This window comes from Morus notabilis, unplaced genomic scaffold, assembly GCF_000414095.1.
Source record: "Morus notabilis unplaced genomic scaffold, ASM41409v2 Scaffold122, whole genome shotgun sequence".
Classification (NCBI taxonomy): Eukaryota; Viridiplantae; Streptophyta; class Magnoliopsida; order Rosales; family Moraceae; genus Morus; species Morus notabilis.
The window spans coordinates 17,081-31,891 of NW_010358752.1; the positions used below are offsets into that span (position 1 = coordinate 17,081).

At 45.8% G+C, this 14,811-nt stretch overlaps 1 protein-coding gene across 2 annotated transcripts in view; it reads right to left on the bottom strand.

Annotated features, from left to right (window-relative positions):
• LOC21390923 (F-box protein At4g00755) overlaps window positions 1-14,811 on the bottom strand; it is a 24,581-nt gene that overhangs the window by 2,271 nt on the left and 7,499 nt on the right. For both annotated transcript variants that reach the window (XM_010093242.2, XM_024162459.1), the window contains 2 exons: window positions 832-1,245; window positions 561-721 (listed from right to left, as the gene is read on the bottom strand). In XM_010093242.2, the coding sequence (XP_010091544.2) occupies window positions 561-721; window positions 832-1,245 (575 nt within the window). The remainder of the gene's footprint in view (window positions 1-560; window positions 722-831; window positions 1,246-14,811) is intronic.

The window sequence follows — 14,811 nt, forward strand, 5'->3', positions numbered from 1 at the left end:
TATTATAATATAATATAGTTATAATTTTTAATTATATTATAACTGAAATATTAATATTTTTTATGTATTATTATAATATGTTTTATAATATTGTAATTATATTATAATCGTTATTTTAAGTATTTCAGTTATTATTTTAATAATATTATTATATTGTATATCATAATATAATATATTATATAATAATAGTTTTTTTATTATATTAAATATAATAATAAATATATATTATATTATAGTATAATATAATATAGTCGTAATTTTTAACTATCCACATCAATTCAACCTCATAATTTATCAAACGCTATTACACTGATTTTAGAACCAGCACAGCTACTATAATTATAGTTTACCAAACACTCAACTGTTTTTTATAACTACTTCCTTCAGTACAGCTAAAAACAATTTTTTTTAAATTTACAGCACGACATAACCAATTTTAAAAATATAGGCTGAATTTCCGTCTCACCATGTCACCAATAACCACAACAATATCAGAATTTAAATCCAAATATTAAAACATAAAGGCAAAAAAGATAAAAAGCTTAGGTGCTAGAATATACCTGAGCCATCTGAAATTCTTGTGACGTGTAAGTCCAATTGAATTCATCATCATGGCATGATTCATCCATCAAATCACTTTTAAAGTCTGGCGATTTCGGATGGCCCATTCGGAATCGCACAGCTGTAGCTGAATATATGGGCAAACCCGGCTGGAAAAAAGCTATTGGAACAAGGAGAATGTTTTTTCATCAATCAAAAGTAAATTTGTCTGAAAACATATTTTATTGCATAGTTCACGGGAAAACATAATAATTAAAAAAAATACACTACCTTGGAAAGGCTGAATACTGAGTTCAGTGATCACACAAAGATCAGAAACCAACTTGTACACTAGTGTCTCAGGAACCCTGCGATCTTTGTGCCCTTTACTTGACCAGTATGAGGCTCTCCGTTCAACTACATCTCCTGCTTCCAGAGTATTAATAATGCTTTCTTCAGGATAATTATCAGTGCTGGAAGCGCAGATTGCCTCTTGGATGCAATTCTTAGAAACAAACGATGTACAACACTGGGCTAGAAAAGCATAGACCCTGTGATCCTTGACCATGCTTTCCCACTCCATCCAATTGCTGCTAGATCCAACTTCCATGCGATCTTCTTGGTTTAATTCAACGACACGGGCAACTCTACATAGCTGAGGAAACATTCTCAAGCACAGCTGCTTACACAGGCCATTTTCAATCACTGCAGAATATCAAAAGTTTCACAACCTATTGATGTGATAGTTCTAACTAAAATAATAATAAAATCATCTGAAAATATTTCCCATCTTTAAAAAAAGAAGATAGCCATCATTCTCTAAGTAGAATCATAATTTCAAAAAATTTAACAAACAATTTTTTGTAAGCACAATGGTTGAAAATAGTACACATATAAATAAAAGTTTAGACTACAGATACATGCTACTTCGGACTTACTAAGTTCCACTTCCAACAAACCAGGTCAAATTTTATTTTTTGTTTCTTCCTTTTCTATTGGAAGAAGATGTGAGAAAAGAGTAGCAGAGGTTGAAGCAAACATATCAAGGCAGGATAAGGGCGTCCATTTGCACAAACAAGTAGAAATTAATTGGATGAGGGACAAAGTACATTGGAGGGGATACATATATATATATATATACACATATATATATATACATATATATACATATATATATATATAAGATCAACATATATCCAAATATAAATCAGAAAAACTTTAATTTTGGTGGTAGACGGATGTTATTGTTCTTAGCGCCTGAAGGGTCAGCCTCCCGATCACAGCATTGTACTGTGAGCCTCCCTTAATCACCACAAAATTCTCCATCGAAGTTGTTTGCCTAGGCTTTTCTCCTGTGGTTATAGGCAACCTAATCGTTCCTTGAGGGATGACCGAGTCCCCCGTAAACCCGTATAATGGCCAGGATGTTTTCTCCAGTTGCTCCTTTGGGATTCTCATCTTTTCTAGGCAATCGGAAAACAGGATGTCCACTGAGCTTCCGTTGTCCACGAGGATCCTGCACAAGGTGTGGTTTCCAACCACTGCTTCTACTACCAATGCATCGTTATGGGAGAAATGGATTCCGTTCGCGTCTTCTTCGATGAATGCTACTTCAGTCTCACCGAATTTGGCTGTCTTTGTTAGCTTAGTAGTTGAGAGGTTCCAAAACCTCTCTTGGTACACCTGCATTGCCTCGTGGGCGTAATTCTTCTGGGATCTCCTTGAATCCCCCCGAAATATGATCCCCCATGGATGGTTCTTATGACGCCGACCGGTTCACGATCTTCTCTCCGTCAATTATCCACCCGGCGCCGACCGTCATTTCCGGGGCCATGGCCTCTCCTATCAGCTTTAAATTCTTGCAACCTCCCATCGCGGATTAGTCTTTCAATCTCATCCTTCAGGTTAGTGCAATCGTTCGTGTTGCGGCCGACGTCTCCATGGAATCTGCAGCATTTGTTTTGATTCCTTCGGTTTGGATCCGACTTCATAGGTTCCGGTCGGCACAACAAGTTTTCTCAACCGACCTTATTGAAAACCTCTTCGACTCCTATGGTCAGTTCGTGATAGGAATCATAGCGTTGGAATGGGCGAGACTTCTGAGTTTCCTCTTGCCTCAGTTTCTTCGTTTCTGGAGGGTTCGACGCCGACACGACCTATTTGTCTCTGTTTCTCCCACCTCGTCGTTTTCGACTGTCTTGTTTCCCCGAGGTCGATTCTTGCTACGTTCTTTTGTTTTTATTGGATCTGTGCTCAGGATCGTTTGCGTCGACTTCTTCGGCGTTGATATATCCCAGCGTCCATGCCAAAAATTCTTTGTAGGTGGCCGGTGGCTTTCGGTTTAGGTCGCGTTTAAACGGCGTGCTCTTTTTCATATTGGATAAGGCCCCCATTAGAGCCTCCCGGTCTGTCATATCCGTTATAGCGGCGACGGCTTCTCCGTACCTTGCCAGCCATTCTTTTAATGACTCGTTCGGTTTTTGATACACCATCGTTAGATTTTGCTTCGGCGAGATATACTTTTTTAACCCGATGAACTGGAGGGAGAGGGCTTCCTTCAATTCCTCCCAGCTGTAGATGGAATCTGGTTTGAGTGTTCGGAACCATCTTCGGGCAGAATCCGTTAAGTGGTTCCGGAATGCTCAGCACATTATTTCCTCTGCGTATCCATGCAGAAGCATATGTCCCGTGTACATCTCCAGAGGGTCGTCAGGATCCCCTCCGCCATCGTATGGTGGGGGACTTATATTTGTCTGGGAAAGGTGGCACCATGATTTCTGTGATAAAAGGGTGGTCATGAGTTCGACTGAGAGGGATGTCGACATTAACCACCTCCGCCACCTGTCCTAGGTTCTTTTGCAGGTGACTCACCTGGCATTTCACATCCTTCTTCAAACCGGCGACGTCACCTATGAACTTTTCTTCTAAGCTCGTTACGCGCTCCATGATGGCCTTTGCCTCCTCCGTTGAGATTGCAGAGCTAGCCCCTTTTGATGCCTCTGCCTTCTTGGCGTCTAGCTTAGTCCTTAGGTCTCCACCCTCTTGCACCGACCTCGAGTCTCCCGGGACATTGTTACCCAGGTTTCGAGGTGGCGCTTTAGGGTTCTCCAGACCTCCGACTGCTCTGTTCCCCAGGGCTCGTCGCCTGGTGGCCCTTTGTCGACTGCCGAGGGACTTGGACGATCGAGGCCTCAGATCATCTCCTCTGACATATTCACTTTCCCCGATCCCTTCCGGGGCACATCGTTGGTCACCAATATTCTGGTTCCCAGCCACGGCGGCTCCCGGTGGTCTCGGGGCATCCTCCATAGGAGGCATTGAGTTTCTCCCGGCGGTCGGACTGATCCCGCCGTTGGTTGGATGCGTGGTGTTTTCCTCCGTTTGGCTGCCTTGGTTTGCAGCGTCATTTCTTTTTCTCGGATGCACGATCGTTTGTTACTTCTTAATTGATTGGGTCCTAAACACACGAACCAGAGATTCTGGGTTCGGTCCCCAGCGGAGTCGCCAATTGTTGACGGTTGATTACCCCTCAGTGGCCCGTTAGGTTACCGGTTAAAACTTGTAATTTTGTCGGATATTCTAGTGACGGTGTTTGCGTTTGAGGTATATTGTTAGATGTATTGCTTGAAAACGTAAAAGAATGCTCACAAGTTTATAGTGGTTCCCTCTATTAAAAAAGAGCTACATCCACTGCTGATTGTATTTCTTTTTGTTCTTTTGAAGTTTACAAAAAGATCCCTGGTTACCAAAAGATCTCTCTTTCTCTGGGGCTCTTTCTCTATTTATAGCCTATGGATCACATATGGATCCTTTTTGGACAGATTGTCACAGGGGGTTTAATGATGGTTTCTCTTAGGCAACCTATTATCCTTCCTGCCTAGACCGTAGCTTCCTAACACCTTTTGGATTGTTTACTCATCCACTATTGCGGTTCTGTAAATCCTTAGTGATTTTCTTTGGTCCATTCCAGGCGGTTTATGGGTTTGTAATCATTTCATGTGCTACTGATATTGTCCAAACCCAGACGCAACCTATGGATCTTCAGCTTGTCACCTAAGAGGTCTTACTTGGGATGCAGACCCATTTGCCTATGCTCTACCCTTTGCGCCTCCACTTCTCGGGGCGCGGCCTCTGTCTCGGTCGACTGTACGTAGAGTCGACGATATCATGAATCCAACGGCCGACATTTTCACCAGATTGGGGGGGGGGATGAGTTTTTAGGCGTCGACAGCTCTCTGACGTGGAAAGAACAGGGCCACGTGGGGCATGGCCGTTGTCCGACGTGTCAGCGCACATTTTCCCACACAACTGCCCACCAAGTCGAGGCTTTTCTTCGGACTGCCTCAAGCTAGGTTAGGATTCGCTCGGATGAGTTTTTAGGCGTCAACAGCTTTCTGACGTGGAAAGAACATGGCCGCGTGGGGCATGGCTGTTGTCCGACGTGTCAGCGCACATTTTCCCACACAACTGCCCACCAAGTCGAGGCTTTTCTTCGGACTGCCTCAAGCTAGGTTGGGATTCGCTCTAGCGCTTTTTGTCTGCTTCAGGTGAGGGAGCCTAACTCCGAGCCTCCCTCACAATGATGGCTCTGGCGCTTCGAAATCCCTCGAGAAGTGCAAACATCGCGTCAGTTCAATCGCCATGTTGACGCGGTCTTTCATTTAAACAAACGAATCTGGACCGTTGGATCGTGTCTCTTCAGCTTCCCGCCCTTTCCCTAACCGTCGGATCGAGTCCCTCCGTTTCAGCCATTGGATGCATATTTACCTCATCAGACGGCTGGGGATCGAGGGCTCTTCGTTGCTATAAGTAATCTCCTCGTTTGTTTCAAAACCATCTTAAAAGTAAGTCAAAACTCTGCCAAAACTTCCCCAGAACCGTTTTTCAAACCCTCCTCTTGCAAACTCGCGAATCTTCGGCGAAGTTCACCTCAATTCTCGCGCCTTTCTCGCTCTCGATTTTCTGGTAAGCATTCATCTCCCTTCATGTTTCAATGTTCGTGTATTTATCCTGTCTGAACTTGCATTGGATTTCTTGAGAGGAGGTGGGGAAGGTTGAAAAAATGGCATAATAAGGGCGCTGGAACCTGATTTTAGTGTTTTTCGTTATATTCTGAACTTGTCATAAGAGTTTCGAGTGGGCCGGGTTCTTGTTTAGCTTTCTGGGTTTGTCGGAATGGTCGACGCTGTGTTTGAATCATCGTCGTCTAGTTCATATCTAGGTTAGGATCATCGTTGCTTATTCGAACCATCGTTGCTTATTCAAACCATCGTCGCTTTAGCCTTGGCTTTTTACTTGACTATTTATATATATTTTTTTTTTTGAAAACTTTAGGCGCCTACTAATTTCTTCTCCCCTCTCGTGAGGCCGGATCCTTCTCTAGCTGCCGAATCTTCTTCCCTTTCTACCACCATCGACCCGATCTTGAGGGAGGTCGAGGACTACGTTCTTGATTCTCGGGACGATGAAGACAGCATCGACCGCTTGGTCGAAGGCGAGCCAGAAGAGGGAGATCCTTCCACTTCTAGCGGCTCCGACTCCTTGGTCGGCGGTGTCATCACTGGCTACAGCGGTCGACACACTGGCATTCCCGTGGCATCAGTGGGGGCGAAAGAAGGGATGTGTGGGCAGTCGATGGTTCGAGTACCTCCTCCCGAATCCCAACTTCAGAGCAAGCCTACCGGCTCCAGGGTACCTGTCTGTCTATACCTGGGCCTTCACGGCGGGGATGACACTTCCCATCTATCTGTTCGTGAAGGCCCTCTGTGAACTCCACCGCATCTCCCCCACAGCTGGTCCTAAATTTTTGGTACATCTTTGCCTGCATGTGGGTTCTTTGGGACCAAATGTTCGACGTAGATATGCCTTTGGACGAATTTCTTTATGTATATAAACTTTGCCAGGCCTCTAAGAGCGACGGCTGGTATTTTTTGAGTAGTTACGGGCGATCTAAGCCCGTTTTAAGGTAACTAATAAATGGGTTGCCCTCGTCGTCCCATGTCTGAAAGCCAATATTTTTCATGGTCAATGGTATGTTCGACATCCACCCGGCTGATAGGCCTGTTAAGCGCCTAGGGGTGCAGACGTCCTTCGGGACGTTGAGTAAGTATCCTTGACTGTATATTATACATCTGACATTACATTTTTTACACCGCTAACCCCATGCCTTTTTGTACAGTTCCTTATGACCGCCCTAAACTTTCTGGGAATCGGCTAGCAAGGGTGAGGGAAGCCTTCGCCCCACCAGAAATCAATCGTCACATCGGCGCTCTGTTGACGCAGGATAATTAAGAAGCTCCAGCCTTCTACTTTCGCGGGATAATTAAGAAGCTCCGACCTTCTGCTTTCGCTTCCCGACCCTGCAAACACCAACGCGGTCAAGGACTTCTTCCATTTTACAGCCGGAGGTTAGTGTCTTCCCCATGCATAATTCATTATCATCTGCCGTCCGTCTAATTACTCGACTTTGATCGCAATGCAGAGATGAAGACCTTACAATTGCGCGTTCCGGGTGACAGGGCGCTCGAAGAAACAGAGGCCTCCTGAGAGGTCGAGTGAAACCGTCGAGGCCAGTGTCACGCTGAGGCCTCAGCCTGCGGCAGAGCCTTCAACAACCCGGGAGGCGCTGAGGCCCAAGAGGCCTCGGCCAGCTTAAACGCCAGCGGTAAAAGCTAAGCCATCGCCGGTAATAGATATAACCGACGCTCCTGAGGCCCCTCCGCCCAGGTAACGTCTGTTGCTTCATGGGGCAAGGGTTCTGGATTCGCAGTTCATCGTGGCTGATGTCTCCCCAGCTCAGATTGAGGCGGCGCTGAATCTGCCGCCGCGTTTCTCCCTCGTCTTTCAGGCTCTATATGAATCCTTCTTTGAGCAAGACTGGGAGAGCGCTACCCGGTCCTCTCTGGTCGACCGCACCCGCCACGGATTTCTCTCCAGATTCATGTAAGCTTTGTCGTCTATTTTTTGCTTTTTTTTCCTCTTTAACAGATTTTTTCTGATTTGGCAGTCTCTTGTCCTCTCCTGCCTTAACTTCATTAAAAGGTTAAGGTCGATAAGAGAAGTAAAGAAATGGACTGCATAAAGGGGCGCCGGAAGGCTATCTTCAAAACGGAGAGAGCCAATAAGGAAGAGGGTTTGAAGAAGCTTGCCCTCGTTGTCAAGGAGCTGGAGGCAGCAAAGGCTGATCTGGAGGCAACCAAGAAGGAAGTCGAGGAAGCCCGTAAGCAAGCCGTTGATGCCAAAAATGCTTTCCTTCGTCAAGGTCGGCAGGAGGGATATTACCTAGGCAAGCAGCAAGGCTATGACTTGGGTAAGAAGGAGGAGTTCGTGGCCTCTGCTGAATTTGCTCAGAAAAATGCAAAAGTTGCTGCCAAGGCCGTCAAGGATTTCAAATCTTCCGACGAACTGCACGACATGCGTGCCAGTGACATGCTGTCTGTTGGTGAACAACCTTTTTGCTATGATCAACAGGCACATCCCTGGCCTAAACTTGGACTTCCTCTACGAGCCTCCTTTTGATGATGAGGGTTCTCCTGCCGAAGGTGAAGGCGGTGAGGGCAGTGATGGAGCTGGGAGCTGCAGCTGATGGCGGTGAAGACGGCGGGGGCAATGAGGCCTAGGACGCTTGGCGCTGATTTTTGTTTTCTATTTCTATAATATTTTTTCTCAATATTAAGATAACGGATTTTTATCCTTCTGATATGCATATTTATTATTTTTAATATAGTCTTATTTTATTCTGCTGATTTGTTTTATTAGATTTATGCGATCGGTAATAGAATCTTTGGTTGACTCCTCCAAAGAGGATAGCCTCTCCTCCTTGGGGCTTTTAGCAAATTTAATAATCAGCTAAGTACATAGAAGCATCTCTTCCTTGAAAAAGTCAGCCTTCTGGATGCTCCTTGGGGCTTTTAGCAAATTTAAGAATCTGCTAAGTATATAGAAGTCTCTCCTCCTTAGAGGAGGCAGCCTTCTGGGTGCCTCTTAGAGCTTTTAGCAGATTTAAGAATCTATCGTATAAAAGCCTCTCTTCCTTGGAGGAGTCAACCTTCTGGACGCCCCTTGGGGCTTTTAGAAGATTTCGTTTAAGCGTAGATCCTCTCATGCCACTTCATGTGTGGTTAAGAACCTTGGTTCTTGAGTGGACATTACTTTAGGGGTTTGTGTTTCTGAGAAATGAGCTTTTATTTATTTTACACAATGTAGATACAATATTGCCAAACACAACAGGTTATTCATAATACAATTTTAAGTGTTCAGCGTTCCAAGGGTGCTGAATTCTCTTGCCAGCGAGGTTTTCTAAGACGTAAGTGCCAGGGCGCTGCATCTCTCTTACGAGGTAGGGTCCCTCCCATGTTGGGCCCAAGGGACCAGTATTTTCAGGCTTGGTACTCAAGATGACCCTTCTTAAGACAAGATTCCCTGGGGCAAACCTTCTTCATATGACCTTGTTGCAGTATCGCACTGTCCTTTGTTGGTAAGCGGCGAGTCGTGGTTGAGAGTCGAGCCTTTTTTCTTCCCACAGATCGAGCTCTCCGTTCATTGCTTCAACGTTTGCATCGTCCTCATATGCGACCGTTCTTAGTATCGGCGTTTCGATTTCCACGGGGAGTACTGTCTCGACCCCATACGTCATAGAGAATGGCGTTTTGCCTGTTGTGGTTTGACTCGTCGTCCTATACGCCCACAAGACTTTCGGGAGCTCTTCGGCCCATTTTCCCTTTAAGTCATCGAGCTTTTTCTTCATGGTGTACTTCCGGATTTTGTTGATGGCTTCAACTTGGCTGTTGGACTGTGGATGTATCGAAGCTATAAGTCTTTCTGAATGCCCAAATCATCACAAAATTTGCGCGTCGAGACATTATCAAACTACTTTCCATTGTCAGATACGATCGAATGTGGAACTCCAAATCTGCACACAATGCTCTTCCACATGAAGTTGGTGCAAGCCGCCTCTGTGGCCGAAGTAAGAGCTTTCGCCTCGGTCCACTTGGTGTAGTAGTCCACAGCGACGATGGCAAACTTAAAACCTCCTGATGCGAGATACAAAGGTCCGATCAGGCCAACCCCCATTTGACAAAAGGCCATGGACTAAGAATGGAAGTTAGGTTCTCTGGGGGTGCTCTAGGAATCGTGGCATATTATTGGCACTTATCGCAATGCCGAGCGTATTGAAACTCGTCTTTTTTAAGCGTAGGTCAATAGTACCCTTGTCTCAAGACCTTTAGAATTAAAGATTGCCCCCCAGTATGATTATCAATCACACTCCTTCATGGATCTCCCGGAGGACCTCTCGCGCCTCATTGTCATCCAGGCACCGTTGTAAGGGCGTTGAGAAATCTCGTCTGTATAGTAGACCATCGTATAATATGTACCTGGCGGCTCTATATTTGACCCTTCTAGTCTCATCTTTGTTGTCGGGTAGCTTTGCATCCATCAAGTATTGGACGAGCGATATCATCCAGTTTTCAGCTGCCTAAGTTGTCCAGACTTTCGATTTCTCATCGATTGTCGCCCGCTCCAGCTCTTCGATGGGGACGACCTTTATCATATCTGAATCCTTCGAGGACACTAGTTTGGCCAAGGCATCGGCGTTTGTGTTCTCGGCTCTTGGTACCTACAGTATCTCATAACCTTTGAACTTAGTTCTTCCTTTACCTTTCGCATGTATGCCCCCATCTTTTTGCCGCGTGCCTAATACTCTTCTTTCATTTGCCCGACCACTAGCTGATAGTCACTAAAAATGCCAAATCTTTCAATCTTCAAGTGACTTGCTAACCGCAATCATGCAATCAGCGCCTCGTATTCTGCTTCATTGTTTGACGCTTTGAATTTGAAGCGCGCCGCCAAAGTGATTTTGTGACCTTCTGAGCTTATCAGCATGACGTCTGCTCCTGATCCAATTTCGTTCGACGCTCCATCTACGTAGAGTTTCCACTCTATTTCCTTAATCCCTTCATCCTCGGCTATCGTCGGCCTGTGGGAAAATTCTGCCATGATATCTGTCAATGCATGTCCCTTGATTGCTATCTCCGGCGCGTATTCAATGTCGAATTGGCTCAATTCTATCGACCATTTCAAGAGCTGGCCGGAGATTTCAAGCTTCTGCAATACCTGCCTTAATAGGTGGTTCGTCATAACTCGTATTGTGTGGGCCTAAAAATAGTGCCGCAGCTTCCTTGAAGCCACCATTAAGGCGAGAGCTAACTGTTCTATCTTGGTGTACCTTAACTCGACGTCCTAGAGCCTCTTACTTACGTAGTAGACCAGTAGCTGGACCCTCTCTTCTTCCTTGATTAACACAAAACTTATGGCATGCTTCGAAACGGAGAGATATAAGCTTAGTCATTCGCCAGTATGTGCTTTGACATGATAGGGGGTCTGCCCAGGTGCTCCTTCAGCCTTTGAAATGCCTCTTCACATTGTGGCGTCCACTCGAACCGCCTACTTTCCTTCAATGTGTCAATCAAGGGCACACACTTGTATGTCGCCTTTGATATGAACCTATTAAGAGCAGCGATACATCCTGTCAACCTCTGGACTTCTTTTGGCTTTGTGAGGGACCTCATATCTTGTAAGACTCTTATCTTTTCTAGGTTAGCCTCTATTCCCGTGTTAGTGACCATGAACCCAAGAAATTTTTCTAATCCAACCCCAAATGCGCACTTTAAGGGATTCAGCTTCATGTGATATCCACGTAGTACATCGAACATTTTCCCTAAGTGCGTGGCGTGCAGTCTAGCCTTGGCGCTTTTTACTAACATGTCATCGACATAAACCTTCATCGTCTTCTCAATTTGTTTAGCAAGCATCTTGTTTACCAACCTCTGCTATGCCGCTCATGCATTCTTCAAACCAAAAGGCATCACCTTGTAGCAATAGAGACCCGTGTCTGTTATGAATAACGTGTGCTCTTCATCGGACGAATGCATGGGAATTTGATTATAACCGGAGTAGGCGTCTATGAAACTTAACAGCTCGTGTCCAGCAGTGGCGTCGACCATTTTGATCTATTCGGGGGAGTGAGAAACCGTCTTTTGGGCAGGCCTTTTTGAAGTCGCTAAAGTCAACAAACGTCCTCCACTTCCTGTTAGGCTTGATTACCAGGACAGGGTTTGAAACTCATCTAAGATAGTGAGCCTCTCTGATGAAATTGTTATTAATCAATTTGTCGACTTCTTCTCTTAATGTCTCGTACCTCTCCGGGTACATCGGTCGACGGTTTTAGTGTTTAGGAGGATAAGAGGGGTCGGCGTTCAAAATGTAACACATGACTTCAAAGTCGATTCATTCCACATCAACATGTGTCCAGGCGAACACGTCCAGATTTTTCTTCAGAAAATCTTCAACTTCGACCTTGAGCGCCGGGGGCAAATCCGAGCCTATTTTTAGTACTCTCGTTGGCTCCTTGTCATCCACTCAGATTTCTCTCGATTGGTTGGGACCATATAATCTTTTCTTCAACTCTGGGAGCTATATCTTCAATTGGTCCCCGATATATCATTCTGGCTTCCTGCCTCTCTAGTTGATCATATCCTCATATGGCATCTGAGTATGCAATCCTTGATTCGTATTGATTGCTCTTCATTTCTCCTACACCATTGGGGGTCGAGAACTTAACCTTTTGGTAGTAGACGGATATTATTGCTCTTAGCGCCTGAATTGTCGGCCTCCTGATCACAGCGTTGTACTGTGAGCCTCCCTTAATCACCATAAAATTCGCTATCGAAGTTGTTTGCCTAGGCTTTTCTCCTGTGCTAATGGGCAACCTAATCGTTCTTTGGGGGATGACCGAGTCCCCCGTAAACCTGTATAATGCCCGGGATGTTTTCTCCAGTTGCTCATTTGGGATTCTCATCTTTTTCAGGCAATCAGAATACATGATGTCCACTGAGCTTTCGTTGTCCATGAGGATCCTGCACACGGTGTGGTTTCCAACCACTGCTTCCACTACCAAGGCATCGTTATGGGAGAAATGGACCCCGTCCGCGTCTTCTTCGATGAATGCTACTTCAGTATCACCGAATTTCACTGTCTTTGTTAGCTTGGCAGTTGTGAGGTTCCAAAACCTCTCTTGGTACACCTGTATTACCTCGTGGGCGTAATTCTTCTGAGATCTCCTTGAATCCCTCCAAAATATGGTCTCCCATGGATAGTTCTTATGACACCGACCGGTTCACAGTCTTCTCTCCGCCGATTATCCACCCAGCGCCGACCGTCATTTCCGGGGCCATGGCCTCTCCTAGCAGCTTTAAATTCTTGCAACCTCCCTTCGCGGATTAGTCTTTTAATCTCATCCTTAAGGTCAGTGCAGTCGTTGGTGTTGTGGCCGTTGTCTCCATGGAATCTGCAGCATTTGTTTTGATTCCTTCGGTTTGGATCCGACTTCATAAGTTCCGGTCGGCGCAACAAGTTTTCTCAACCGGCCTTATTGAAAACCTCTTCAACCCCTATGGTCAATTCGTGATAGGAATCATAGCGTTGGAATGGGCGAGACTTCCAAGTTTCCTCTTACCTCGGCTTCTTCGTTTCTAGAGGGTTTGACGCCGACGCGACCTATTTGTCTCTGTTTCTCCCGCCTCGTCGTTTTTTACTGTCTCGTTTCCCTGAGGTCGATCCTTGCTACGTTCCTTTGTTTTTTATTGGATCTGTGCTCGGGCCGGTGGCTTTCGGTTTAGGTCGCGTTTAAACAGCGTGTTCTTTTTCATATTGGATAGGGCCCCCATCAGAGCCTCCCGGTCTGTCATATCCGTTGTAGCGGCGACGGCTTCTCCGTACCTTGCTAGCCATTCTTTTAATGCCTCGTTCGGTTTTTGATACACCATCATTAGATTTTGTTCGGCGGGATATACTTTTTTACCCCGATGAACTGGAGGGAGAGTGCTTCCTTCAATTCCTCCCAGCTGTAGATGGAATCTAGTTTGAATGTCCGGAACCATCTTCAGGCAGAATTTGTTAAGTGGTTCTGAAATGCTTAGCACATTATTTCCTCTGCGTATCCATGCAGAAGCATATGTCCCGTGTACATCTCTAGAGGGTCGTCGGGATCCCCTCCGCCGTCGTACGGTGGAATCGACGGAGACTTATATTTGTCTGGAAGAGGTGGCACTATAATTTCTGCGATAAAAGGGTGGTCATGAGTTCGACCGAGAGTGATGTCAACATTAACCACCTCCGCCACCTGTTCTAGGTTCTTTTGCAAGTGACTCACCTGGGTTTTCACATCTTTCTTCAAACCAGCAACATCACCTGTGAACTTTTCTTCTAAACTCGTTACGCGCTCCATGATGGCCTTTGCTTCTTCCGTTGAGATTGCAGAGCTGACCCCTTTTGAGGCCTCTGCCTTCTTGGCGTCTAGCTTATTCCTTAGGTCTGCGCCCACTTACATCGACCCCGAGTCTCCCGGGACATTCTTACCCGGGTTTTAAGGTGGCGCTTCAGGGTTCTACAGACCTCCGACTCCTCGGTTCCCCTGGGCTCGTCGCCTGACGGCCATTTGTCGACTGCCAAGGGACTTGCACAGTCGAGGCCTCGGGTCATCTCCTCTGGCATTTTCACTTTCCCCGATCCCTTCTGGGGCACCTCGTTGGTCACCAGTATTCTGGTTCCCAGCCACGGCGGCTCCCGGTGGTCTTGGGGCGTCCTCTAGAGGAGGCATGGAGTTTCTCCCGTCCATTCACTCAACGGCGGTCATCAGTCCTCAAGCCAAGTCGGTCAGAGCATTCAACTGAGCCTGCATCTATGCCGGGTCAAGTTGTGGCATATCCGGGGGTGGACCTTCGTTCCTCAGCGGGGGTGGATTCTCCTGGTTGGACTGATCTCCTCCGCTCCCGCCGTTGGCTGGATGCGCGATGTTTTCCTCCGTTTAGCTGCCTTGGTTTGCTGCGCCATTTCTTCTTCTCGGAGGCATGATCATTAGTTACTTCTTAGTTGTCTTGGACCCTAAACATACAAACTAGAGATTCTGGGTTCGGTCTCCAACGGAGTCGCCAATTGTTAACGGTTGATTTTCGTCAACAAGACTTCACCAGATTACCCCTCGGTGGCCCATTGGGTTATCGGTTAAAACTTGTAATTTTGCCAAAAATTCTAGTGACGGTGTTTGCGTTTGAGGTATATTGTTGACGTATTGCTTGAAAACGAAAGGAAAGAATGCTCACGAGTTTATAATGGTTCACTCTATTAAAAAAGAGCTACATACATTTCTGATTGTATTTCTTTTTGTTCTTTTTAAGTTTACAAAAAGATCTCTCTTTCTCTATGGCTCTTTCC